The sequence below is a fragment of the Haliaeetus albicilla genome, chromosome 18 (genome assembly GCF_947461875.1).
Source record: "Haliaeetus albicilla chromosome 18, bHalAlb1.1, whole genome shotgun sequence".
In the NCBI taxonomy this organism is placed as follows: Eukaryota; Metazoa; Chordata; class Aves; order Accipitriformes; family Accipitridae; genus Haliaeetus; species Haliaeetus albicilla.
Genome location: NC_091500.1, coordinates 27895493 through 27922161, shown reverse-complemented (window position 1 = coordinate 27922161; position 26669 = coordinate 27895493). Strand labels below are relative to the sequence as shown.

At 52.1% G+C, this 26669-nt stretch overlaps 2 protein-coding genes and 1 long non-coding RNA gene across 3 annotated transcripts; 1 reads left to right on the top strand and 2 right to left on the bottom strand.

Moving 5' to 3' along the window:
- The first annotated feature begins 6994 nt into the window (after window positions 1–6994).
- Window positions 6995–12565, top strand: LOC138689743 (uncharacterized). Its single transcript, XR_011328651.1, has 3 exons — window positions 6995–8327; window positions 8713–8853; window positions 10235–12565. It is a non-coding gene; the product is annotated as an uncharacterized lncRNA (long non-coding RNA).
- A 3870-nt stretch (window positions 12566–16435) lies between these two features.
- On the bottom strand, window positions 16436–22118 carry LOC138689876 (dynactin subunit 2-like). The gene is made up of 13 exons (XM_069806519.1): window positions 21948–22118; window positions 21275–21371; window positions 21101–21162; window positions 18439–18537; window positions 18199–18356; window positions 17940–18087; window positions 17797–17862; window positions 17692–17730; window positions 17493–17570; window positions 17278–17349; window positions 17059–17161; window positions 16855–16946; window positions 16436–16765 (listed from the first exon to the last, which is right to left on the bottom strand). Exons 1-13 carry the CDS (start codon window positions 22116–22118, stop codon window positions 16469–16471), a joined length of 1482 nt encoding a protein of 493 aa, XP_069662620.1. The 3' UTR covers window positions 16436–16468.
- Window positions 22119–23931: 1813 nt separating this feature from the next.
- LOC138689875 (uncharacterized) lies at window positions 23932–26590 on the bottom strand. Its single transcript, XM_069806518.1, has 10 exons — window positions 26534–26590; window positions 26365–26442; window positions 26003–26059; window positions 25472–25567; window positions 25344–25394; window positions 24947–25288; window positions 24799–24854; window positions 24550–24619; window positions 24342–24388; window positions 23932–24220 (listed from the first exon to the last, which is right to left on the bottom strand). The coding sequence occupies exons 1-10, from the start codon at window positions 26588–26590 to the stop codon at window positions 24001–24003; spliced, it is 1074 nt and encodes a 357-aa protein (XP_069662619.1). The 3' UTR covers window positions 23932–24000.
- Between the last annotated feature and the right edge of the window lie 79 nt (window positions 26591–26669).

Genomic DNA, 26669 nt, shown 5'->3' with positions numbered 1-26669 from the left:
GGTGAAGTTTACCCTTTACAGATGGAGTGCCGAATTAGGGAGAGTAAAGGGGCAACTTGCTTTTCTGGTTGTAAAGGCGCAGAAGACTAATTACAGAGGTATAAAAGGTCATCAGGCTCAGTCAGCTTTGAATATGTGCAAAATGGCAGTAAATTTGGCCTGCAGAAATGTAGGCGATTCAGACGATTAGGTCTTTATCAGATGTGGGCACTATCTTGTTTGCAATCAGTTGCAGCATGATGAGCTTTTTAGCCTTGTCTGTAATGAAGTAGACTTGATTAGATATCATGAGAACTGAAAATATGATATGCCTTTTGGGGGATTTGAGAGACAGGGTATGTAACTACTTTTTTTTCCTTCTTTGGTCTGAAAATATAAATGGGGGAAATGATTTTAAAAGTTTGGTTGTCAAAAAGGACTTAAAGAAAAAAAAAGAGTGGTGAGAATCTTATTTCAAATGAAATGAAGCTTTGTTGGTGAAGTTCACGGAGGTGCTAAAGTTCTGTTTTCTGTTGATGTCAGAGGGATTTTTGTAATGTGCCCTTGAATGTTACGCAGTAAAGTCTGTACAGTAAAATCTGTTTTTGTGTCGCTGTATAAAATGGAGGAACAAACTTTCTCAAGCCATGAAATCTGGATACTGAGGTTTACAGTAGCAGATTTCTGTACAACACACGTTTGTTACCAGGCATGAGGAATACCTGGGGGGTTGGGTGGTATTTTAGTATGAGACAGAGTTGGTGTTTCCCGACTGTGTTTTCTTTCCCAGGTCATAAATCGGATATAGTGGTAAAGCCCACTGAAAGCTGGTGAGGCGGTGTTGGCTGGTTCCTTCACCGGTCATGCCTTGCCTATGCAGCGCTCTGCTGCTTGCAATTAAAATCAGGTTTTTTTGCTACCTTGGCATCAGTGCTGGAGGTTGCTGTCTCATGGTACAAGATTTCTCAAATGAGTAGTGATGTTAATGATGATTTCAATGCCTGTTTCCTTCCCAATATGCTGAGTTGGGGGGCAGGGGGGCAAAGTAACAGTTTGGACCTTGCGGGGTGACTGAATTTGCCATAATGAAAATACATTAAGAGACTCTTACACTCCAATTTGATGTGTGATTCTGCGGTCTTGTACAGCTCTTCAAATTGCCGTTTCCAGCTCTCTCCCTCATTGGGTCTGTTAACACAGAAGTGAGAAGGGTAAGTTGTGCAACCAAAGGGACCTTCCCCTCCTCCCCCAAGGTAGAGGTCTCCCCAAAACGTCTGTTTAGGTGTATAACACACAAGGTATTTAGGTATATAATACACAAAGTAGGTGTATAATACACAAAGTATATTTGGTAGTTGCCTTTTTCCATTACAAGGTGGGTTTAAAACACAGTCTTGCACGAAGGAAGGCAGGAATGCCAAGCGGACTTTCATGCCACTTATGTAGGAGATGTTTTCCCTCGCATTAGTAAATAAGTGAAAAGAAATCTTAAAAATAAACCTCTTTTAAGTGGAAAAGAGGATGCGGTGATACCTCTGTTTGGTCAGAACAGGGCTTCCCATCATTCAGAGGCTCTGGGAACACGGCGGTTATCAGATGGACTTGGAGCAGTTCCCCGGCCACCCTGGTCTCCTGAGGTTATGGGAAGAGAGGACACAGTGTCTTTTGGGGGATTTTGAGGATTTTTTTCTGTTCTTCTCTTTATCTCTCTCTTTTCTCAAATTATCATGGGGTTTGCTGCTGCTCATGCTTATTCATCAAAGTGAAATGAACTTGATTTGGTTTTATTTTATTAATTCTCTGCAGTCTTATGATTGCAATAACAGCGATTACAGCTGAGAAGTCTCTGGCCAGCTCTTGCCGTGGTGTATAATAGTAGTGTCTTTTTCAGATTAAGGTAAAGTACGATTTGTTTAGTTTGTCCCACCTGAGGTTATTTTCTCAAACATCAAGGCTAAAAAGGAATAAGGAAGGTAAAAGTAAGAATCTGCAGAAATAGTTGTGTTTTCTCTCAGGAGTTTCCTATTTTCCAGTTAGTATTCAGGCCCTTAACAGTATGAAAAATATTAAAGGGAGAATGGGGCGGTGGGATTCAGCTGCTGTACCTGTTAAAGAATTAAGAGTGTATAAAACTTATGTACTAAGTAGTCTCAGTGCATTATAGAAGTTGAACTTCTTTTGTGTGGATCTGTAAGACTGGCCTCCTTGGAGGTCATTTTCAGTCTTTTTATTTGAAGACCTCAGCTCCTATCTTTGTGGAAATTCCTCCTGAAAGTCTCTGTTTTGCATTGTGTTTGTAAGACCTGAAACCATTCATGTTTACCTTTAACAGATTAAACATTCAATAGTTCTGTTGCTTTTTAAACAGGGGCATCAGTATGTGCATGTAGGTAGATCGGCTGTAGAGTTGTGCCATGGTAACTTGTGTTGCTCATTAGCCATTTTTTACAGCTTAGCTGAACTCACTGGTGTAATGTGGAAAATAAAATTGTTTAATGTTTTGGTGCAGAGCGCCATTTTTCCCCCTGTGTCCTTTGAAATGTTGAGCATAATTTTCAGTACTATGAAAAATAAAATACTAGAAACCATGAAAAGAAATATAAAAGAAGCAAAAGGAAAAGTTACCTAGAATGGACAGTCAATACATTTTGAACCTGAAGTTAGCAGAAAATATCCTCAAAGTGCCTCAATAGCAAATAAATAAATAAACCAAAGACAAAGCAGACGGTGTGACAGTATTGCAGTGGAGGGAAGGGCAATGACTCTGCCATTTGGATATAAAAAAGGTTTGAAAAGGCATTCTAATTAAGTGCTGCTCACACCTCTGCAAATAATGCCAGTAATTACTAATAATAGTTACTATTATTAGCAATAATAGTAATAATAGTTACTAACAATTAGTAATATTACTAATAATATTTGAACTTTGAGGTAAGTCACAAGCGGCACAATTCCAAGGATAAAGGATCTGTTTGCCTAAAACTTGTGAGTCGGAAGTGGACTTCTGAGAGAAGAATTTCTGAATAGATTTGGGGGAGAGGAGAAGTTGCTTACATTTACAAGCTAGCTCTCCCTGATATTTTCTTTACATGACACTGGGAGGGAAAATGAAGACAGAAAGATTTTTAATACCTGGTGCAGTGGCCGGAGTGGTTCCTCTGGAACTCGGCTTGTTCCTTTTGTCTTGCCTTTATTTCCCCCTTCTTTCCCCTCCTCAAAATTCCCATACACATACACTGTCAGTGTTCTAGCAGTATGTGTGGTTTTTTCTGATGGACTAATAAGGCCGAATTTCTTTCAGGGTGAACGAAAAACGTGACGTAATGGGAGGTTCTGTGATTCTGTTCCTGCACACGGCGCCTGCTGCTGTCAGCACTCCTGGGCAGAACCGTTCCTCTCGTCTTAGTTTTAATGACAGTTTGTGTGAAAAAATAAACCCAACAATACTGTCACTGTTGCAAGGCTGGGATTAGGGAAATGTATTTAATCACTAGAAATTAATGAACTTATGGCTTTTCTTCTTGAGATAAAGGGTGAAGAATCTGCAATCTGAATAATTCCTTTAATGAAGGTGGGATGTTACTGATGCTACTTTTATCAGGTTTTCAGGTAGTAAGAATTATGTGGTGTTCTCCGAACCTGGCTATATTGATTATTTGTACAATATTTACTTGTTTTTCCTTCTTGAATTCTATGCATGTTTTTATTTCCCAACCCCCTTTTTAAATGCAGTTCCTATCTGTGACAGCATTCTATGGTATTTATCCCTAATGTTTGTATTTATCTCTTCCACTGATAAGGTAAATGTGATGGAAGGACACACTGTTTGTTTTGTAAAGTTTCCATAAGCATTTGCTGGTATTGAGTCCCAGAACTTGTTAGCTGTTCATTTACATCTTCAGCAAAAGTGTAAGTATGTAAGTTTTGAGTAATCTTTTTCCTTTAGTCCTTCAGCTTTCTTAACAGTAAGGAAGGACTGCAAATCTTTGGAGGCTCATCTGGGGTTTTGATGGCCCAATAAAACTAAAATTTTTTGGCATGAAGCCTTGAAATGCTGCAACGGCTCTCGGATATGATCAGTATGATCGAGAAAGACTGCAAATGGGGCCAGTATTGGACATTACGGTGATGGATTTGCGAGAGGGTTTTTTTCCCTTTTCCCCTGTGGCAGAATAAAAGTCAGCTAAATGACAGAAGATTAGCTAAAGATTGTCTTTGTGATCATCACAAGATTCACATTTAAAATGGTTTTTAAATTCTGTGTTTTGTCATGTAAGTTCTACAAACACTTTGTTCTGTACTATATGATTGAGAAAGAAAAACTTTAAGAAACTTGCACTGATTGTGAGGCAGTTATCAACTATTAAGAGAATCTGACTGTTAATGTCCCTGATTTATTTAGTTATTTAGTTATTTAATTAATTCAGTCATTTTTCCACTGAGAGAAATCCACCTTTTTTTTTTTTTTGCATAGGTTTAGATGTCAATATCTTTTTCTGTCACTTAGCAGATTAGGCACCTCGAAGGGCAAACATGTCTCTCTTACTCTGTAATGGACAGGACCTTACGTTCTGATTGATAACTACCCTTGATATTAGCTGCTTCAGTTTTTGTTCGGTGATTTGTAGGATGAGGTTCCTGTTGCTTCTATTGCCTGCAGAGCTGTATTTTCAGTGATTGACTGAAGGACAAGTTTTAGGTAACTCAGGCAAGTAGTTATGATAGTTTAGTGTATAGTAGTTTTATTTCCCTTAAAGCAATATTGCATTTGGCTGTTCTGCTGGTTCTTCATGCTTAGAATTTACTAACTGGGGGGAAAAGACTTTAAAAGGATTGAGTAATCATACCTATACTTTGGTTTTTTTATTATGTTGTCTTCCATGAAAAAAAAAATCCCATTTTTTTCCTTAACTTAAAAGATCTAACAACTTCATAGGTAGCTGTTGTTTATCCATTTCCCCATCTTAAGCACTTCAGACAGATGAGAACCAAGCCATGAGCCTCCCAAATTGTACACATAGTTAGTATTCCCTAACTGACTACTAACTAGTCCTAGTAGTTGCAAGACTCACATTTTGTTGCAAGAAGGGTGAGAATGTCAGGTTCATGACTGTGTAGTAACAACCTCTGTGGTTTTTCTAGCAGTTTTATTTAAACTTGACTTGGTGAACAAAGGAGTGTAATTCACTTGGAGGCTGAACTTTTTGAGGCAACGATACAGGAAAAACCGTGCCGGCTCGGTAAATGGGGATGAAACCCCGGATCCACCAGAGCAAACCCAGGAGATAACTGAGCGGTGGAACTGCGGGGTTCAGCCAGGAACACAGTCAGGAAGGGAAGGGTAGGAACAGTTTATCTGCCATGTCTGGAAGTGGGAGATGAGCCCGGTGACCCCTTTGGAGATGCCAAGTACTGGATCTCCATCTGAAAGAACATTTGAAAGTTTGCATTGACCAGTCCCAAGAGAGAGGGGGGTAGGAAAACTCCTGGACTGAGAGCGACATCTGAGCTTCTGCCCTGCCTAATTTCTGTTGGGCTTTTCCAGTTTTATGGTTTGGCTTGTGAGTCTTTTGAGGCCAATACTGATGGGATTACTGGTGTTTTATTTTCAGCACTGAGGAGAGTCTCTGCTCTGAGGTGTGTGGTCAAGCACAGACACGTTTATTTAGTTTTCCCTTAATGTACTAGTTCAAAGTAGGACAGCCTTCCTCTCAAAGGCCGCTTGTTTGTACCTTATATTTGAATCCCTTCAAGGCTGGTTTGCATTTGTATGATCGATCTGTTAAGCCCGTTCTCCTCATTCTGTCACAAACCAAACTTGTCCGTGCTGCTCCGTGTGGACAGACACACAGTATGTGGTCAGAGGGTTCCCTGAAAGTCTCAGAAAGGCTCATGAGTAGAGGCTTAGCTGTGTGTGTAGCTTGCTGCGTGAGCTGCGAACTAGTAAGTACCTTGAGAAGACACTCAAAGACAGTGCAGATACTGACAGTGCAATGTGCTTATAGCGGTCTTTAGTAGAGAGAAATTCTTTATTAGAAGGAAATCCAGACTGGCTGGTTCAGCGACAGGAAGCTTTGTTCTGAGCCCAGCCTTTCTTGGAAGGATTCTGGTGTATCTGTACAGCCTAATTTTACATCAGACTCATCACCCGGTTGCAATCTCCCTTTATCACTCTCCAAGCTAAGCACAACCTGGTTTAGCATAAATTGCGTAGCGAGCCCTGCTCCGTTTTCGTGCCACACTTAACCACCCCCCCATAGCCTCTTGGTATCAAACTGATGTTTTCCGCTCTCCACAGCGAGACATACATTTAGGTCCAAAGTCAAGATCTTTCAGTTTTGTAAAGGTGAACGGCTTTAAGATCAAAACCTCCGAAAAGTATAAGCAGTGTTTCCTGACATCTTTTAAGTTAAAAATAAGTAAGTACAGAACCCAAAATCTTAACAACATTGCCCTGCCTCCCTCCAGGAATGGCTGCAGAATTTCTCTTGGTTGCTCCATTAGCTGTCTTCTTTCCTCCATTAGCTGTCTTCTTTCACTGTGAAATATCAGCAAAACACCATTTCTGGAACACTTTCTCTAGCATCTTCCTAGAAACAAAACCCCAGCTTAAACTAGGTAAGTAACTTCTAGCTTGCATGGTTTCTCTTTGAGGGTCCTAAAGAATTAGTTGCCTGGAGGGGAAGGAACACCAGCAACAGTTATCTATCTGTAACAGTGCTGCATCTAAAACGAGGTACAGCAGATAAGAATTTTACTGCTTTGAAACTCCTTTTTCAAGGGTGAATATGTATTTTAGAAAACATTCTTGAGCACTGTTACATGAAGATTCACATTAGTATTGTGAACAAGAGCTTTTGTTAAAAAAACCCCAACAAACCCACCCCCTATTTTCAGCTGTTTCTAAAATAAAATCAATATAAGTGATTGTGGTAGGTTGACCCTGGCTGGATGCCAGGTGCCCACCAAAACCGCTCTATCACTCCCCTCCTCAGCTGGACAGGGGAGAGAAAACATAACAAAAAGCTTGTGGGTCAGGATAAGGACAGTTTAATAAAGCGAAAGCAAAGGTTGTGCGTGAAAGCAAAGGAAAGCAAATGATGTTATTGTCCACTTCCCATTGTGCACTCGCATTGCCAGGGCACTGAACACCAACATCTGTAGAAAAATAAGGCACAGGGAAATAACTGCTTGCCGAGGAACGCTTTCTCTTGCGAACTGCTGCAGCCTTCTGTCTCACACGCTGCTGAACTTCGCTGAGGTGAATTCAAATACTTGGACTCGATCAGACCCTGTGCTGGTTTTGGAGCTCTGTTTCATCGTGGAGGGAGGAGATTACTCCCTGAACCTTGCTTTTGCATTGCAGATCAGCCTTGATGTAGAACTTGGCCAAACCAGCACTCAATGAAAGGAAACTGCGTGTGTTGCCAGCAACTTTGTAATTTTAATATTCAGCTGTTTATATGTAACACGCGTAAGTAAAGAATGCTTAGAATTCCAGGTGGTAAAAGCATCTCAGGTAGTTTTCGGTTTGGGGTTTTAGGCCTTGGTTTTTTTGCTTTTATTCCTGAATAATCCAGAGAATATTATAAACTAACTGCTCTTGATTGTACTTCATGTGTTTTTGATAAAATACCAAGATTTTACTTTAAAGAAAAAAAGAGCCTCCAAACTAATTCAAGATTTTTTTTGTGAGAGAAACTTCTTCCTAGGATTTTACTCGCTGAGAAACAAATGGAGAACTAGTAATGTTTTGAAAGTAACTAATGAGGTGTTTTCTCGGTCTTGCAGTTGTTGCATTTCTCCAGAAGGTGGAACTTAGTAACTACTAAAAACAAGTAAAAGCTTTGCTGCATGTCAGTGGTGCTGTTTGTCACCAGCTCAAGAATGAAGCAGCACAGACACCGTAGGACTACTGGAGCTTTAAATGTTGCTCGTCTGCCTGATGTTGGATGCTCCTGAGTGAGAACTGTATAGCTAAGTTGTTGTTTTTTTTTTCCCCTTCTACCATCCATTACCACTGTAGTAGTTGCTTATTAAAATCAAACCATACTCCACTTGCTTTCTAGGAAGAAAGTGATCCTGAAACAGATGCTGTTCCAGCCCTCCAAGGTCTTATACGAGTGCTTCACTCTGCTCATGCTCTGATGATGACTTGGTAGATGAGTTGGAGCCTTTGCAGGGTTGGAACTAGTGGGTTGGTTTTTTGGCCTGTTTTGGTTTTTTCGTAAATGTTTTTGTTTTCATTATTTCCTCCTAGGTTACAATTCTTCCAAACTCTCTGGTTGGAACACTGTGCCTCGCCAAAGGATGCGGAAGCGGGCAAAAGTTTTATCTTTGGCTAAAAGGTACTTGGGCTTTTGGGAAAGGGAAAATTCATGCCCTAGCGGCTGGTTTTGTGGGGGTTTTGTTTGTCGTGTGGAGCCTTTCCCTAGCATATAGCACTTTTCCGTAGCTGCTGTTTTGTCAAAGTCCTGTCAGCTGTGCGTCAGCCTAGCATTTTGCTGGGAAGGTTGTTGAAATGAAGTGGTTTGTGCACACAACAGCACTGTCTCTAGTTTGGCTGAAGAAAGGCAGGAGCGTGGAATGCTACTGTTTTATCAAATTGATAACGGGTAACTTGGCATGGTGCGCATTTAGTGTTGCAGTCAGCCTATGGTGTCAGTATACAGCCCATACTTAAGACAAATGAGGAGACTTCCTGAACTTTCTGACTTGTGTTTTTCTTTGTAGGATTCTGCGTAGTAATAGGGAATGTCCAACTCTGCAGCCGAAAGAACCGCCTCCTCCTTTGCTAGAGCCAGATCTGACTGAATTTGATGTAAAGCATTCCCATTTGCCATCAGAAGTCCTGTACGTGCTTAAAAATGTTAGGTAATGTTGAATGGAAGGATAAGTTTGGATTTTGGCTTTGGCAGGTGTTCAAGTGATCTAAATATTTGGCAGTTTGTGGCAAGTCTTAGATTTTATCAGTGCATGGTCAGAGTCTTTAAGCAGTTGACTGAAAATTCTTCTGTGCATGAGGAAAGAATAAATGACTTCTAATTTTTCAGAAACGTTAAGAAAATAGTTGAGTGTGTTTTTAGGGGAAAAAAAAACAGAAAAAGAAAGGATTTAGATTAGTGGCCTAAATTCAGGGCTAGTGATAATAAAGCTATTCTAACATGAACAGATTTCTGTTAGTGCATTTTAAAAATTCCCTTTAGACTATATCAGACAATTTTTTGGTACAGAAAAGCATCAGAATTGGTAAATGTTAATTGGATACCATATAGACAACTCTCTGAACTGCAGAATCTTTTAATTCTCTGGCTGAAAAGGTTGCAAATGGAATCAAAGTCAGCTTAATCCCCACAGCTCTTTGGCAGGATGAGAAGAAGGGATAGTCCTCCTGCCTGTTCAGCACGGGGTTAAATTTGCTGAGACAGCAAAGAGGATGAGATCTTCTGATCTGTAATTTTGGTTTTGTTTGTGTATGTTCATTTTTCTCCCCATTATGATATAATTTAGTCCTGAAGGTCATACATACTCTAATAAAACTGCTATTTAAGTCATCTAAACTTTCTACTGTGGAATTCTGATCTCCTATGACTAATCGATGTTGCAGTAGAATTTGATTGATTATCCTGTTAAGTGTGATCTAATGGAGCTATGTGGAGGGCCCTTCTGGTGCTGTGCACAGAATGATCACATTTAAGACGCATATTTCTGTCTGCCTGGTAGTGACCGACTAGTTCCAATGTCGAAGGACTCCACTTGCATGTTACCTGCAGGAGATGGAATATTCCAAACTTACAAGTATGTGCAAGTGACAGGCATTTTTCCCTTTGTTTTCAGTATTTCTCGTGTGTTCTGGTTATGTGGACAGGGTAGCCGTTCTAAAAGGGAAAGTTCCATAGGGTAACTTTTCTCATGCAATATGTGAATCTTGCAGGTTTTTACATTTCTTCCCCTTCAAACGCCATGGTGGTGTTTGCTTGAGGAAGACTGGATATACTTCCTTGTGGGCCTGCTGGCATTGCTCAGTGTGCTACTCAAACAGGACCTCCAGTATTTACAGGTTTTGGCATCTCACAGTACTTTTGCACTTCTGTCTTGGGGAGTTCTGCTCCTTCTGCTGTGCTGTTGGACTACCATGCAACAACTGACTCTGGGGTTGCTCTGCTACTTGTGCCTGGGGGCTTTGCAAATTTAGAAAGGATTTTTCAAGGGCAGTGCTGATTTTAGGTTTCCCTTTGCATTTTCTCTCCTGCAGGGTCCTTGGCCACTTTGAGAAACCTCTTTTCCTGGAACTGTGCAAGCAGATGTTTTTTTGTGCAATTGCATGAAGGTGAATACATCTTTTGTCCTGGGCAGCTGGATGACAGCATCTACGTTGTGCAGGATGGCAAGCTGGAAGTTTGCATGCAAGAAAGTGTAAGAACAAACCGATCTGTGGTTCTTGAGATAAATCTGTTGGCATAGCATATAGGTTGGCATGAATCATTAAGCATTGATTAAACTTGGACATTTGAATCATAGTGATTTAGAAAGGATTACTTCCAACCCTTCAGGGCTATGATATTTATAAAGATCAAAGTTTTTAGCTGTGGTCCTCCGTGTCTTAGATGAGAGAGCAAAACACAATGCCGATCAGGCTTTCTGAAATGTGCTCACATACTCTAGTTGCATAGTTATTGAGGGAGGACAAGGGTGCAAGAGGGCGCACAGCACTGGAAACATTCTTCTTTTGGATGGTAGTTATATAAAATAGTTAGGTGTACGGAGCAGGAGAGACTAAGTACACTTCACTCCATCATATTCTAGCGTGGTAGTTAGCGGGTCTGCCTGGGAGGTGGAAGATTCAGATTCACTTTTGGGTAGACAGGGAAAATAAATGATGGCTTGTTTTATGGGTGAGTTTTAAGCATTGAGTGCTAGTCCTTGTGATCCCTTCTGGCAATTTAGATTTTTTTTTTTTCCCCCCTGACTGAACTTTGAGTTTAGCTTTAACACGTGAACAGTTTTGTGATGGCTGAAAATGCTGGGGGGGGGGGGGGTGTGTTTGTAAATTACGCCAAATTTGCTGTTTTCTGTATATTTTTGCACTTAGCTGTTCTTTGCTTTGTACTACCTCTTGACATGTAATGCCTTGATAAAGGGAGCTAATTCTGTCTCAGAGTGAAGGAAGCTGGTTTTTTATTGGTTGTTACATAGCAAAGACAAGCAGGTCACATCTGCCCTTAGACAAAACTGGCTTTTAGTTTCTTTTAATTTATCACTCTTAGGACAGTGGTTGACAACTCTGGAGGTTTGAAGTAGCACATTTCCATCAGAGCAGAGAGATTTGGGGGAACAAAAAGGGCTTACTACTCTGGGTGGGAAAATGTAAGGCACTTGTGTCTCTTGTAGCAGATTTCTTAACCAAATTCATTTGGATTTGGCCATTAGCTGTCATTTGGATTCAACAACTGCTTTAGCTGTGACATTTGTCACCTACAATATTTAATTACTACGCAGCTCTTGGAACAAGACAGAAGTAAATAGTTATCCATGTTGAGGACAAAAAGTTCTCTGTTGAAAAAGCCCTAGTTCACTGCTGATTATAACTTAACTGTTCCTTGTGACCTCAGTGTGTGATTGTAAAATAGTAAAATTTAAACACGGTATTCTCTGTGTACTGCTGATTACATTATATTTGAGAGAACTGACAATTACAGGAACATTTCCTCTCTTTGCATTCCTCTGACAGCTTTTAGCATGTTCCAAACCAATGAGACGTGGTGGTTGGCCTTTTCAAAAGCAGGCTGCTCTCATGCAGGGGTTTCGAAAAGGAGAAATTATGTGCCAAAAAACTGGAGGGGTGGGCTGTTCTTTGGAGAAAAAGGCTGCTGCATCCTTATCCTTTATTATCCTAAAACTGGTTTTCTGAGAGACTGTCAGCATTGGTCTATCCTCAAAAAAGCACTGTTCAGAAAAAAAGCAACAAACACTTTACTGGGTAGAGTGTAGACCATATAAACCTTACACACAGCGGTTATTTTGCCCTTTTGAATCACTGTTATGGAACACTATTAAACTTAATGCTTATCCTTTGTCCAGCGACTAAAGATTTAATAGACTTCTTTAGTTTTTCAGTATGTATTTGGTGTAGAGATTGGTAGGAAATACAGTCGATGGCAAGTATAGCGATGTATGTACTTAAAAGCAGACTATATACATGGGACCTGATGAGATGCATCCGCGGGTCCTGAAGGAACTGGCGGGTGAAGTGGCTAAGCCACCATCCATCATATTTGAGAAGTTGTGATGGTGGGGGGAAGTTCCCACTGAGTGGAAAAGGGGAAGCATAACCCCTGTTTTTAAAGGGGGGAAAAAAGGAAGACCTGGGGAGCTACAGGCCAGTCAGTCTCACCTCTGTGCCTGGCAAGATCATGGAGTCGATCCTCCTGGAAACTGTGCTAAGGCACGTGGAAAATAAGGAGGCGACTGGAGACAGCCAACATCGCTTCACTAAGGGCAAATTGTGCCTGACAAATGTGGTGGCCATCTATGACGGGGTTACAGTCTTGGTGGCTAAGGGAAGAGCAATTCATGTCAACTGCCTGGACTTTTGCACGGCATTTGACGCTGTCCCGCGCAACACTCTTGTCTCTAAATTGGAGAGACACGGATTTGACAGATGGACCACGCGGCGGATAAGGAATTGGCTGGATGGTCGCACTCAAAGAGTTGCAGTCAACGGCTCGATGTCCAAGTGGAGAGCAGTGACGAGTGGTGTTCCTCAGGGGTCGGTCTTGGGACCGGGGCTGTTTAACACCTTTGTCGGCGACATGGACAGTGTGATCGAGCGAACCCTCAGCAAATTTGCCGACAATGCCAAGCTGTGTGGTGCGGTCGGCACACTGGAGGGAAGGGATGCCGTCCAGAGCGACTCGTGGTGCACGCACGTCTGTCTGAGCGTCTGCTGGGACTGTGTGCGCAGCCTGGCTCCTGCTTGGTCCTGCGGTGGGGAGCTGTGGCAGCCGGCTGGTGAGGGAACCAGCAAACCCACCAGGGAGACATCGACATGTGGTGCCTGCGGTCGCTCCCACCAGTGGGCTAAGAGCCATGCTGAGAGTGGTGCCCCGTTCCCCAGGGAACTGGGCGGCTGGGACCCAGCGGCTGGGCCCCAGGTCAGCTCTTGGCGCCAGCCCAGGGAGTTGGCGGCCATGTCACAGTGGACAGCGATGACTGTGTCTCTGTGATGTCGCCTTGGGCCTGTGACATCGGTGCCCCGGCGGGTATAAAAGGGGCTGCTCCCAGAGGCGGGGGAGCATTTGGGGGACAACCTCGGTGCTGCTAGGCAGGAGTTCAGAGACGACTCGCCACGACCTGTCCCGTGGCCACTGTGCAGCGGAAGGCCCCAACGGGGGAGAGGACAGCGAGGGCAGAGCAGCTTCATGGACCCCGCACGGGCGCCCGCCAACGCAGGCATCGGGGAGCTCCTTCTCTCCCCATCAGTCCCTCGTGCCCCCAACGCCTCCTGCTACGGTGTCCGTAGCAGGGGGAAGAGGGTGCCTGGCTGCTGCTCGTCTTGCTGGAGTTGTGTCATGGCACGCTCTTTGGAAGAGAACAGCCAGAAGCTCCAGCAGCTGGAGAGGCAGATGGCCCAGACGAAGGCAAGTTCACAGAACCATAGTCTGGCTGAGGTCGGAAGGGACCTCTGGAGATGATCTGGTCTCGTCCAGTGCCCCTGCTCAGGTGGGGTCACCCAGAGCCAGTTGCTCAGGCCCGTGTCCAGAGTCGGGCCTGGGGGTCCCTCTGTCTGCCTGCAGGGCTGGGAAGGAGAGGGGACGCGAGGGCAGAGGCAGTGCCCGAGCGGAGCCGGAGGGGAGCGCGCTTGGGGAGTGTCCCGGTGCCCTGACGGCTTCTCCTCCTCCTCCCCTCCTCTCTCGCAGAAGCACTTTCAAATGGCAAGGAGGGAGGCAGCTGCAAGCCTGGAAGCGGCGCAGAAGTTGCCCTTTCCTGCGCATGGCTCCCTGCGACGTCCCCCGCTGGCTTGGCAGAGGGAGCAGTGGTCGGGGGCGGTAAAAGCTCTTCAGGAGCAGGCTCTCGTCAATGAGGTACTGGGGACAGGAGGCACGGGGGCTCAACATGTTTGTGGGGGAACCCCCCTCAGAGGAGGCATGGCATGGCTTCTTAACCAGGCCCTTTGCTTCTCCAGCTGCTGAGGAACAAGCTCCAGCACCTGCTGGAGAGACGGCAAGGCCTCCAAGAGCCAACAGCTTTGTGAGTGGCAACGGGGCCCTGACTGAAATCTGGGGCAGGGGGTTCGGGGGGGTTGCTGAGCAGCAGTGGGCAGGCCTCTGCTGCTCACAGACATCTTCCTGGCTCCTCCAGCCTGCTCTGGAGAGCCCTTTGAATTGTCTAAGCGGCTCAAAAGAGCACTGAGCAACTCGGGACTCCTGGAAGCAGCTCTGCACAACTCTGAGCAGCTCCCAGGCTCTCCTCCGTGCCCTCCGGGCCTGGGGTGGGTCTGTGCGGTGCTGGGATGCCGGGGGTGCCTGGTGCCAGCCCCAGCAGAGGCTGGGCAGCACCCTGGCTCCCTGTTGGCCACCCAGGGGTTCACCATGCTGGCCAAGGTCTCTTCTCACAGCCCAAACCCCATGGTGTCTGTAGCAGGGGGAAGACGGCGGCGCAGGCAGACGCGGCAGGCGAGAGCCTGCTGCAGGAGCTGGTGGCTGTGCGGCTGGTAGGACAGACAACCCCGCTGTGGGCCTTGGGGAGGGAAGGGTCTGCACTCTGCCCAGGGGACACGGGGGCCCTCACTGATCTCAGCAGGGACGAGGGAGGGGGTCTGAGCCCCCAGACCTCAGCTGCCTCATGCACCCCAACGCATGTCCCTGTGTGCCTTGGCTTGTAGGAGGAGCAGATGGCGTCGAGGAGGCATAAGATCGCTTCTTGGCTGCGGTGAGTTGCTCTGGGGGCTCGGGGTGCCGGGGCTCTTCCCTACGCAGTGGGATGCCCGTGCCACTGGTCCAAGGGCACTGGGCAGCTTTGGACTTGTCAGGGATGAAGTAGTTCAGGATTTCTTTTCTTCCTTGCTTGGGCGGCACTTAGCGGGGGATTTTGGGGGCCCACTGGGGAGAGGTACAGCAGAGCCTCAACCAGTCCCGAGCAGGGTGTGTTGTGCCCAGCGTGGTGCGAGGCCCCACGGTGGCATTCAAAGAGGGTGGTTGTCAAGAGCTGAGACAAATTTACTCCCTGCTCTGCCTGACCCCTCTCCTGTCCCGCAGGAGATTTTTGCTGTTCCTCGCCTTCCTGCAGATCATCGTCCTCCTCTTGGTCCTCCTGAAGAGGGACATCTTCGATGGAGTCCTGCCCCCAAAGCTGACAGACGCCTTTGGGAGCTGCCCAGGGAGGTCCCGGTTCTCTTGAAATCAAACTAGAACGAGAATAAAGAAACCTGTGATTGTAGGATAAGCGCGTCACCTTGTCTATGTTACCTAAGAAAAACCACCACGTCAAGATGGCTTTGAAGCCATGCGCAAGGGACCTTGACTGACAAGAAGGGGAGAGGCCTCGCTGTTAGAAGGGGAGGCCGTTGTCGTCGGTGCCCTTAGCAGCCTCCTGGGCTGGTTACGTCCTGCTGTGTCGTCCCTCCAGCAGGTCTCTCCGAAATCCCCCATGAGGACCAGGGCCCACGAACATGAGGCTGCTCCTACTTGGCCGTTGAGGGCCTCACCTTCCCTGCCTGCTCTTTAGTCCTTACCCAGGAGCCCTCAGTCACCCTCCCTCTGCTCTTCACCCAGGCAGAGCTCCACGCTCTCCAGCTGCTCCCTCACCTAAAGGGCAACTGCCGTCCTCCTTGTGCTGGCCTGTCCCTCCAGAGGAGCCTGTGTCCCTCCAGTGCTCACCCCAGTCCTGGCGGCCATCCCCACAAGATCATGGCCCAGCAACTGCCCCCAGGGCTCAAACCCACCAGGGCCAGAGGTGGCCCCCACCGCGCTGGGGGGACAGGACTGGCGTGAGGGGATGCAGCCAGGGCTCCGTCCCCAGTGCCCACTCTGCATGCTGGGGGTCCCTCTGCCCCCCATCACCTCTGGTTTGAGGGGGCCGCAGCCCCATGGCTGGATCTACTCAGGGTCAGTTTTGCACCAGGTTGTCCCTCACCAAAAACAAGGTTCCCCCCCGCTGCCATCCCCCAGTCCCAGCAATAATCATCTCCACCAGCCTGTGGGGGGGCCATGCGCCCCTGCCCCAGGCCACCCACGCACACACACAAGACACACTACCTCCTGCCCTACAGCTGGCAACGAGGAGACGTTCTCCCCGTGGGTCACAGCTTTCTGACAGAGCAATTGGATTTAGTGCACCGAGGAGGCTGCAGGGGGGTGGGGGGGTTATGCACCATGAAAAGACACATTTAAAACCCAGCAGCTGGCACATACTCATGCCCCACAGCCTAGAGGAGATGCTGACACCGAAACACTTTGAGCTGAGCTGTTTATTAGGGTAAATCAGGGGGCTACAGAGACACCACCACCACCCCCCGCCCCGAGGTGGGAATGGAGAGGTGGGGAGGACCCCTCCAGCCCCCGTGCTGGGCAGGGGGGCAGAGCCAGAGTATAATACAAGCAGGGGCTGGTACCTGCTTGGGGAGGCAGAGATTCCCAGAGGGTCGCAGGGCCCTGGCGGCAGCAGGGATGCCCGGTGCGAAGGTGTCTCCATGGTGCTGTCGCTTCTGCAGCCACTTGACGCGGGCATCTATGGCCACAAAGTTGTCCTCTACGACAGCCAGGTTTTCCTTCATTGTCTGCTGGGCCTTGGGGGGGGGGCGAGTGGGGAAGGGGGTGAGCGGTGGGGGCAGGAAGGGGATCCCACTCCAGCCCAGTGGGTGTTGGTGGGACCCACCTCTGCCAGCAGCGTGGTGTTGTCCTTGAGAGCACCAGCTATCTCCTGCTGCGTGGTGTCCAAGTGCATGAGGAGCTGCCCAAACTGTGTGGCTGGGAGGGAGAAGATTGCTCAGTGCAGGAGGCAGGGAGCAGAGCCACCACCCCCCCAAGATGCTCCCAGTGGCACCATGCCACTGTCCCCAACATCCCCTCAGCCCCTCACCTTGCTCTTGCAGGTCCCTGAGGGTCACCAGCCTCTGCGCAACGTCAGGCAAGGTGCTGGCCACGGGGTCCCAGTGCTGCATCGTCTCATAGATCTGGTGGATCTGGTGGATGGGCCAGGTCAAGAAGTTGGGGGTAAGCACAGTCTAGAAGGGGGGCTCCGAATATCCCCCGCTGTGCTGGGCTTGCCTTTGGGGCTTGCCTCCCCTCCAGCTCCTACCTTGCTCTGGGTGTCGGCATCTTGCACAGTTGCTTTGTGCTCGGCAATTTCATTCATCTTCCCCAGGACGCTCTGGGAAAGGGGAAGCAGATGCGAGATCCCAAATCCAGCACTGCCCACCCCCAGTTTCATGACCTTGGCCACTGCTGTCCTGTGGCTCTCCTGTGGAGCCCTGACACCCACCATGCAGTTCCCTCCTTCTGCCCCCGCCTCACCTGCAGCCAGGCCCCCACTTGGTCCAGCACGGCCACGTCCAGGATGTTCACCTTGGCCTGCAGGACCTGCACGGTCTCCTGGGGATGGAAAGCAGGGTGAGGGGGGACACGGCAGCACCCAGGGGCTGGCCTCCCAAGTGCTATGGGTACCGGGTGGGGGAAAGGGACCCTGCACACCCCCAGCCCCTGCCTGACTCACCACGAGGCTGGTGCCCTTCAGCCCTACAAACAGCGGGTTCTGTGGGGAAGGAAACTGCATTAGTGGGGCAGGAGAGTGGCAGGGCAGGCACCCCTGGCCCCTCACCTGGCTGTCGGGCTCGCACCGCACCGTCGCCTCCAGCTGCGCCAGCCGCTTCTCCAGCTCTGTGATCTGGGGGGAGGTGAGGGGGTGAGATGGCAGGACACCCCATTTTGGGGTCAGGCGCAGTGTCCCCCCCTCATGCTCACCTTGGCAGTCTGGGCAAAGTGGTCCTGCTCCGGTTGCCAGTACAGCTCAAGGGTGACAGCGTCTCCGGTGGGCGCCGGGGCTTTGTCAGGGGTCTTCCCTGCTGCCACCTTGCTGCACCTCACCACCTCCAGCTGCTGCAGCAGGCGCCTGGGCAGGGGGCAAAGGTGGGCACAGGGCCCCAGCACCACCCCATGGGGATGCTGCCATTCTCCCTCAACTCCCCTAGCTGCGGCCCCAAGGTCCTGGGACCCCACTCACTTGGCCAGCGCACTTTCGGGATCTGCAAAGTCTATGGCTGCAGCAGGGCCCAGCAGCTTCTCCAGGTGGCTGGAGACCAGCTGCTGCTTCGGGCCCTCGACCTGCCTGGCCAAGGCCACGGGCGTCAGCTCCTCCTTCGCCACCTCCTTCACCGTGCTCTGTCGGGGGGAAGAAAGGTGGCTGTGTCACCCCCCCCGGGACAGCCTCCCCACCGGTCCCCAGGGGAGGGGTGATGCTCACCTGGATCTGCTCCACCTCCCTAACCAGCTCCTGCACCTCGTGCTGCAGCCGCTGGTACCGCTGCTGGGGCGTCTCTTTGGCACCAAGACCCTCACCAAGCTGCAGAGAGAGGAACAGGGGGGTCAGGCGGGGGCTCACGGCCTGCCCACGCACCAGGCACCCAGGGCAGGAGGTGGTGGGTAGGATGCTGGTACCCAACTCCCCTCAGTGCCTGCCCATACCTGCGCAGAAAGGCAAGAAAAGGGATTGACCGGGGAGGACAAGCGGGTGAGGCCCTTGATGGACAGGTAGGAGCAGCCTCGTGTTCAGAGGAACCTGGTCCTCATAAGGGACTTCAGAGAGACCTGCTGGACGGACAACACAGCAGGACATGAGCAGCCCAGGAGGCTCCTAAGGGCACTGACGACAATGGCCTCCTCCAAGTAACACAGGAGCCTATGAGAGGGGCTCTGCTGGTGCTCATCTTCACCAACAAGGAGGGGCTTGTTGGGGATGTGGACGTCAAAGGTAGCCTGGGCAGCAGTGACCACCAGGATGCTGAGGGCAGGAAAGAGGGGGCTTACAGCCCTGGGCTTCAGGAGAGCAGACTCTGGCCTCTTCAAAGGTCTGCTTGGAAGAGTCCCCTGGGATCAGGCAATGGAGGGAAGAGGGGCCTAACAAAGCTGATTGATATTCAGGGATCATCTCCTCCAAGCTCCAGAGCGCTCCGTCCCAACGGGTGGGCTGTTGGGCAAAAAAGCCAGGAGGCTGGCTGGGTGAACAGGAGCTCCTGCCAAACTCAGATACAGAAAGGAAGAAGGTAGAAGCTGGAGCAGGGACAGGGAACCTGGGAGGAGGAGAGACGTTGCCCGAGAGGCCAGGGACAAGGTTACGAAAGCCAAAGCCCAGCTGGAACTCAGCCTGGCCAGGGACACCAGACATGGGACAAGCTGAGGCACTGAAGGCCACCTTCGCCTCTGTCTCGACCAGCCATCAGGAATCCCCAGTGACAGTGGCTGGGGAAAGGCTGGCACAAGGCAGATGTACCCTTGGTGGAAGAGGATCAGCTCAGGGAATGCTTAAGGAAATGGGACAGACAGAAGTGCATGGACACATGGGTGGGATGCACCTGCAAGGGCTGAGGGAACTGGCTGATGGCATTGCAAGGCCACTCTCGATAATCTTTCATGGGTCACAGTGACTGGGAGAATTGCCAGAGGACAGGCAGGAAGCAAATGTCAACCCCACCTTCAAGCAGGGCAAGAAGGAAGACCCAGGGAACCACAGGCCAGTCAGCCTCACCTTCTTCCCTCGGAACGCAATGGAGCAGCTACTCCTGGAAACCCTTTCCAGAGACATGAATGACAGAAAAAACATGAAAAGCAAGCAGCATGGCTTCACCAAGGGGAAGTCATGCTCCACCAACTTGATCAACTTCTCCAATGAAGTGACCAGCCTGGTAGACAAGGAGACAGCAGTGGGTATTGTCTACCGGGACCTCAGGAAAGCCTTCGACACCATCTCCCATAAGATCCTCCAAGACAAGGTGTTGCAGTCTGGGCTGGATGAGCAGGCAGTGAGGTGGATTGAAACTGCCCCAACAGCAAAGCCCATCGGGTGATGATCGTCAGCCCAAAGTCTAGTTGGAGGCCAGTACAACCAGTGTGCCCTGGGGTCAATGCTGGGTATGATCCTCTTTAACATCTTCATTAATGATTGGGATGATGGGACAGGGTGAACCCTCACTAGGTTTGCAGATGACGCCACACTGGGAGGAGTGGCTGAGATGCCAGAGGGTCGCGCTGCCATCCAGAGGGACCTGGGACAGGCTGGAGAGATGGGCAAACAGGAACCTCGTGGAGGTCAACAAGGAGAAGTCCTGCTCCTGGGGAGGAACAGCCCCCGGCACCAGTCTATGCTGGGGGCCACCCAGATGGAAAGCAGCTCTCTGGAAAAGGCTCCAGGGGTCCCAGTGGACACCAAGCTAAACATGATCCACCAAGGAAGGCTAACGGTGTCCAGGGCAGCATTAGGAGTGTTGTGGTCAAGGGAGGTGAGCCTTCCCCTCTCCTCAGCACTGCTGAGGCCACACCTGGACTGCTGTGTCCAGTGCTGGGCTCCCCAGTACAGAAGAGAGAGAGATGGACATACTGGAGAGAGTCCAACAAAGGGCCACAAAGATGCTGACAGGGCTGGAGCATCTCTCCTGTGAGGAAAGGCTGAGAGAGCTGGGACTGTTCAGCCTGGACAAGAGAAGGCTCTGGGGGATCTTATCAATACCTGAATGGAGGGTGCCAAGAGGACAGAGCCCAGCTCATCTCAGTGGTGCCCAGTGCCAGGACCAGAGGCCATGGGCACAAACTGAAGCGCAGGAGGTTCCCCCCGAACATTAGGAAGCACTTTTTTACTCTGACTGCGACCAAGCACTGGCACAGGTTGCCCAGAGAGACGGTGGAGTCTCCATCCTTGATATTCGGAAGCTACCTGCACATGGTCTTGGGCAACTGGCTCTAAGTGACCCTGCCCGAGCATGAGCGTTGGACCAGATGGTCCAACTTCCCACCACCCCCCTTCTGTAATGCTGTGTGATCTGTGGCCCTGGGCAGGGACATCACTGTGGGGCGAGTGGGGACGAGGGGCTGTGCACTGGGGTGGCTCACATCCCCTTGTGCTCTGGACTCACAATTTCATACTCCCCAGACTTGTAGCCTGTTGTCCTGGGCTTGCTGATGCAATCAGAGAAATCTGGAAGAGGGAGGAGCAGGGTGTCACCCCAAAATACCTGGGGTGGCTGTGCCCTCCCTGGGGTCAGCTCAGGGTCCCCACAGCCCACCCTTCCCTGAACCCCCTGGCTCACCCACTCCCTCGGTGCTCAGGCGCTTGTCCCGGAACTTCTCGTATGCGGCGTTGGGATTAATGATGATGTGCTCCACGCTGGTGCTGGTGAGCTCCTCCTGCACACAACGCTCAGCGTTAGGGATGAGGCAGTTGCGAGGGTTTGTTGGCAAAGCCGCCTCCCTGCAGCACCGGCGGCCGTCTGGGGCCGGCGCTGGGGAGAGGATGGAAAGTAACAGAGGGGGTGAAGGTGGCCCCGTCCTCCCCAGGACAGGGGCACAGCCCCCAGGGACTGACATGCAGCAATGGAAGCCAGCAAAGGATCCCCCAACCTGCTGCCCTGGGCCACAGCAGCCCGTCTCCAGCCCTTGTGCCCCATCATGGCCTGAAGCGCTTTCGGGGAGCCCTAGTGTGCTGCAGATGGACAAGAAGGGGTGAAAGCAGCGGGAGCAGCATTAGCGGGGGCTGTCTGGCTGAGGGGAGGCAGGAGCGAGCACCCGTGAGCAGAGCACAGGGTTACGTTGGCCGACAGACGGGCTCTTACCAGCTCCTTGCGTTTCCCAGAGGTGAGAAAGCCAGAGCAAGGTTAGGAGAGGGGAGAGAGAGAGACAAAAATCACGTTAGAAGGTTTGTCCCACGCACAGCCCGCCATCTCCCACATCCCTCTGCCAAGGCTGCTGCTGGGCTGGCCCCACGTGAGGGCTCAGCAGCCACATGGGACACAGGACCGCCAGTGTGGAAACGAGGGCAGTGGCGGGGGCAGTGGCTGCAAGAGCAGGGGCAGCGGTGGGCTGGACCCCTTGGCTGGGTGCCCCAGGGCAGCCAGGGCTGGGGACAGCCAGGGACACACTGGTCACGGCCACCATGAGGGGTGCTCAAGGTACCCAGAGAAAGTGTGGGAGCAGGGGGCAGCCAGAGCCCGGGGACAACGCAGCTGAGTCCCCATTCTGATAACCTCCCTCCAGCTCCAGCTCTTCTTTTCCCCTGGGGCGATGTGGGCAGAGCCCAGGGCAGGATGGGCCCCCACGGAGCAGCCCAACGCCTGGAGGGTGCCTGGGTCTCCCAGGGTAGGAGGGAGGCATTGGCTGCGGTCCAGGGGGGCAAAACCCCCATGCTGGTCCCTGGAGGGGCACGAGCTGTCCCCCGCTTAGCAGCCAGACCCATGCTGTGCTGGCAGCAAGGAAGGGAGCTCAGCACAGACCCACTCGCCTGCCAATGTCCTGCCCAGTCCCGCAGTGTACTGTGAAGCCTGGCAGGACGGGCTGCAGCGGGATGGCAGCCACTGGCCCTGGGGAGCACCCCTCTGTGCAGGCAGCATCACTGGGGGGGGGGCACAAGGCCGCCGGGGCAGGAGCGCGTTGTGGCTGAGACCCATCGTGGGGGGCCAGGGGGTCCCTGGGGGTCCCGAAGGACAAGGAGGGCAGCACGTGCAGTCAGGCAGAGCAGATGCAAAGAGGGCAAGGGAGAGCGGGGGGGGCAGCAGCAGTAGCACGTCGCACCCTGGGACCCACAGCCACTGCCAGCTGCCTCCCCTCTGCCCCACGGCGGGGTGACCCACAGCCACGACCAGGCAACGCAGCAACAGGCAGCGGCTACGGGACCCCGTGCACATCTACTTTTGCGCATGCAAAAATCAATCCCAAACAGCGTGCCACATTAGAAGCAGTGAGCAGGCTTACTTGTGCAAACTAGTGTCCAGGCAAGGTGGGGAGCAGGGAGGGGAAGAGCGGTGGGACAACTCAGGTCAGTTCAGTGCGCGAGAGCCAAGAAACACAATGAACCTGCACTAGGGGTTCCCAGGACAGGAGGTGACAGCAACTAAAACCCTGGTCACCCTTTGCCTCCTGCCTGCAGCAAGGCCACACGGAAGGAAAACCACAGGGACTCACCGGTGTGACACCTCTCTATTCTCGGGCACCATTTTGGGGTGACCTAGGCCTGACGAGGGCAACTTTGGGTGGAGACAACCCATTTCAGTCCATCTTGCTGCCCTGCATCTTGCAAGGGCTGTTTTTGTCCCCCTCAGAACCGGGGGACGGGTGCCCGGCATGCCCCTGCTCCACGTGCAGTACACAGTGCCATGCCAGCCCACATGCGGTGGGACTGCGCCGACCCCGCGTCCCCCACAGATGCTGGCTGCACCGCCGGGAGAAGCCAGGTCTCAACTCCGTGCCACCGAGGCCCAGCTCCACCTCCTCAGCTTGGGCCAACCGGCAGCACGTGCTGGTGAAGCAGTGCCCGAGGGGGACCAAGCAGCCATTTAAGCCGTGAACCATGAGCACCTGTTGGCTTTCAGCCTCGCCGGCAGAGCCAGGGGTCACCACGCAGCCCCAGGTGCACCCCTCACGCTGTGCTGGCCTCGAGGACAGGCCCCCTGTATCACCCCACATTAAAGCCACCACACACCAGCCCCACAGAGAACAGCCACGGCCTCAGCATGATGGGCTCCGGCGCAGGTCTGGTCTGCGGGACCCTTGCCACTGTTCAGAACTGTTTTATGGGGATGAACCCCCCCTCACCAGGTCCCACTCGTCCTCCGTGTGCCTGGCCCAAATCAGGACGGTCACCAGCGAGAAGGACGATTGGGACCGACAAGCTGAATGGTTGCGTACCAAGCGAGGCCAGTCAGGGAAAGCCGATCTTTATTACGAATGCCAGTCCCAGGGCTGGCCAGTGCCTACGAAAACCTGTCAAGCAATCCTTGCAGCTTGTCCACAATGCTAAATAAGGCTTTACTGGGAGGGGTGGTCAAAAAGGCAGCAGCCCCTCACTGGCTGCTCGGAGGGTCTTTCCCAGCACGCATGCCAGGTTGGCGTAGGCTTCCAGCACGCATGTCAGGTTGGCGTAGGCTTCCTCGGGCAGCAGGCGGTGGAAGACCTCGGGGTCGTACCAGGACGCGTACAGCATGGCAGCAGCCACTGCAAAGACGATGGCCAGCTCCAGGCCGACAAAGAGCAGGAGGAGTGTCCTGTGGGGCAGAAGAAGTATGGGAGACAGGGCAGGGTGGATGCATCCCAGCCCCAGGAGGGATGGAGGGGCCCCACCGGCTGGAGCAGGCGTCCAGCCCATCACCCGGTGGGGACACTCACTGCAGCCAGTAACTGAAACCGTGTCTCCTCGCCCGCACGTCCCTCTCCTGCAGGTCAACACAGAGCAAGGACACTTGTCAAGCACTGCCGCACGGCCGGGACAGCTGGAGTTGCACGGAGTTGCCTTGCACGGGAGCGTAGCCCACGCGTGGCTGGCACCTCCGTGGACCCCTCTCCTCAGGGAGACCCACAGGCTCTTCCCCCTTACCAGCCGTGCTTCCACCACCTCCGGCAGCACAGTCTCCGGCATCTCTGCCTCCTTCTTCCTCTGATACTGGCTGCAGGCAACAGGGCTTGGTTGGACACATTACAGACCTCCGTGGCCACGCCGGGGGTCCCCTTCCACACACACCCCCCCACCCCAGGCAGGGATGGGGCTCCCCTGGCACCAGCATTGGCAGTCCCATGGCACCGGGTGCTGCAGGGACACCCATGTGGGGCGAGGGACCCTGCTTACCAGCCCTCTTCCTCCTCCAGTCTCTCTTCCAGATTTCTTATTTCCTGACGCAGCGCCTGGGAGAGGGAAGGGTCTGAGTCCCTGAGCCTGCTGTGGCCCCAGGGACCGTGGGCACCCGCCCGTTTTCCCCCGGCCCCTTCGGCACTACCTCATTCTCCTGCTTGTCCTCCTTGAGCCAGGATGCTATCAGGGCACGGAACTTTTCCTCCTGCAAAACCACAGGTGCGTCGTGCGGGCAGCTGGGCTGGGACCTTGGCACCCTCGCCCCTCTCCGGCCCCAGGGCTGTGCCCACTCACTCCCCCGCTGCCCTAGGGCACTACTGGGAAACTGGGTGACTCGCAAGGCCAGGCGTGGGGAAGCGATGGACCCCCCCCATAGCCTGCGAAAATTGTCCTCCCTAGTCACGCCGCTGGGCAACCGGCACTCGGTGACCCTCTCTGAGCAGGGGGGTTGGAGACGACAAGATGACCTCCAGCGGTCCCTTCCAACCTCTCAGCCCCAGCCGACGCAGCTCTGGGTCAGGGGCAGAGGAGAGGACACCAACCTTAGTGCTGAGCTGCTGTACGGCATCATGTAGCTCCTGATGGTTCTCCTCCTGCGTGCAGAAAGGAGAGCAGGGGCTCAGGGTCTGCAGCCCCAGCCCCTGTGGACCAGGAGCCCCTCCATACCTACCCTAGGCTGCAGCAGCTCCTTGCTGCTTGCTGTCAGCGCAGAGCTCTGCTCAGCATCTCTGCCGGCTCCTCGACTGGTCGCCGCAGCCTTTGCCGCCTGCGGGAATGGGGAACCATCAGATGCCCTCTCACAGACACACACCCCCTCGCACACGGCGCTGCCCCTGCTTCCCATCTCTCAGCGCCCATCAGCCACTTGCACACCCGCACCCGGCCAGCGGTCCTGCGTGCCCCCTCGCCCCATGCCCGGCTCAGCCTGTGCTTGCTGGCAGCCCAGGACTTGGCAGGAGATGGGGGGGGAGGCGCCAGGGACCTGCACTGCTGTGCCTCCCTCTGCCTTTTCCCAAAAGCGGTCTGCCTGGCAGAGAAGAGGGAACGGCAACATCTGCAGGAGGGGCAGGGGCCCAATCCCTCCATCGCGGATGCCACGTCCCAAAGTCAATGACCCTGCCCGTGGACGCTGGGGTGCGGGGACCCAGCACTGGCACCCCCTCCCTGACCCTGCCAGGATGGGCATCCTTCTTCCCTGTACCTTCTGTGCCTCTTCCAGGCTTGCGACTGCCTCGCTCTTTGCTATTTGAAAGCGCTTCTGCGAGAGAGGAGGAGGAGAAGCCATCAGGGCGCTGGACATTCCCACAAGCGCCCTCCCCTCCGCATTATCCCTTCCCGGCTCCCCTCGGGCACTGCCTTTGCCCCTGCGTCCTCTCTCCTTCCCAGCCTTGCAGGCGGACAGAGGGACCCCCCCAGGCCCAGCTCTGGACGCGGGCCACATCTGGACATGGACCTGAGCAACTGGCTCTAGGGGACCCCGCTTAAGCAGGGGCATTGGACAAGATCAGATCATCTCCAGCGGCCCCTTCCAACCTCAACCAGACCGTGGTTCTGTGAACTCACCTTCATCTGGGCCACCTGCCCCTCCAGTTGCTGGAGCTCCTGGCCGCTCTCTTCGAAACAGCGTGCCACGAGACAGTTCTGGGAAAAGGAGCCGCACGCAGGCACTGAGCCCCTGACACAGCCCCAGCCGCCGCAGCTGGGGGACGTGGGTACAGGAGGGGACACTGACCTCCGAGGTGAGCCGCTCCAAGGTCTTCTGCAGCTCCTGCTGCTTCTGCCCCTGCATGGTGAAAGGAGGGGTCAGGGGCTCCGGTCTCGCAGCCCCAGTCCCCGGGGACAAGGGGACCGCTCCCCACCTACCAGAC

Coding starts and splice junctions, on each gene's coding strand:
- LOC138689875 (XM_069806518.1), bottom strand. CDS start 26,590: ATGCAGGGGCAGAAGCAGCAGGAGCTGCAGAAGACCTTGGAGCGGCTC. Junction 26,060..26,364: donor GGCAGGTGGCCCAGATGAAG/GTGAGTTCACAG, acceptor CCTCTCTCGCAG/AAGCGCTTTCAAATAGCAAA. Junction 25,289..25,343: donor TACAGCAGCTCAGCACTAAG/GTTGGTGTCCTC, acceptor TGGGGCTGAGAG/GTTGGAAGGGACCGCTGGAG.
- LOC138689876 (XM_069806519.1), bottom strand. CDS start 22,118: ATGGTGGCCGTGACCAGTGTGTCCCTGGCTGTCCCCAGCCCTGGCTGC. Junction 17,731..17,796: donor GGTGCGAGCCCGACAGCCAG/GTGAGGGGCCAG, acceptor CCTTCCCCACAG/AACCCGCTGTTTGTAGGGCT. Junction 16,947..17,058: donor CAGGGACCTGCAAGAGCAAG/GTGAGGGGCTGA, acceptor TCTCCCTCCCAG/CCACACAGTTTGGGCAGCTC.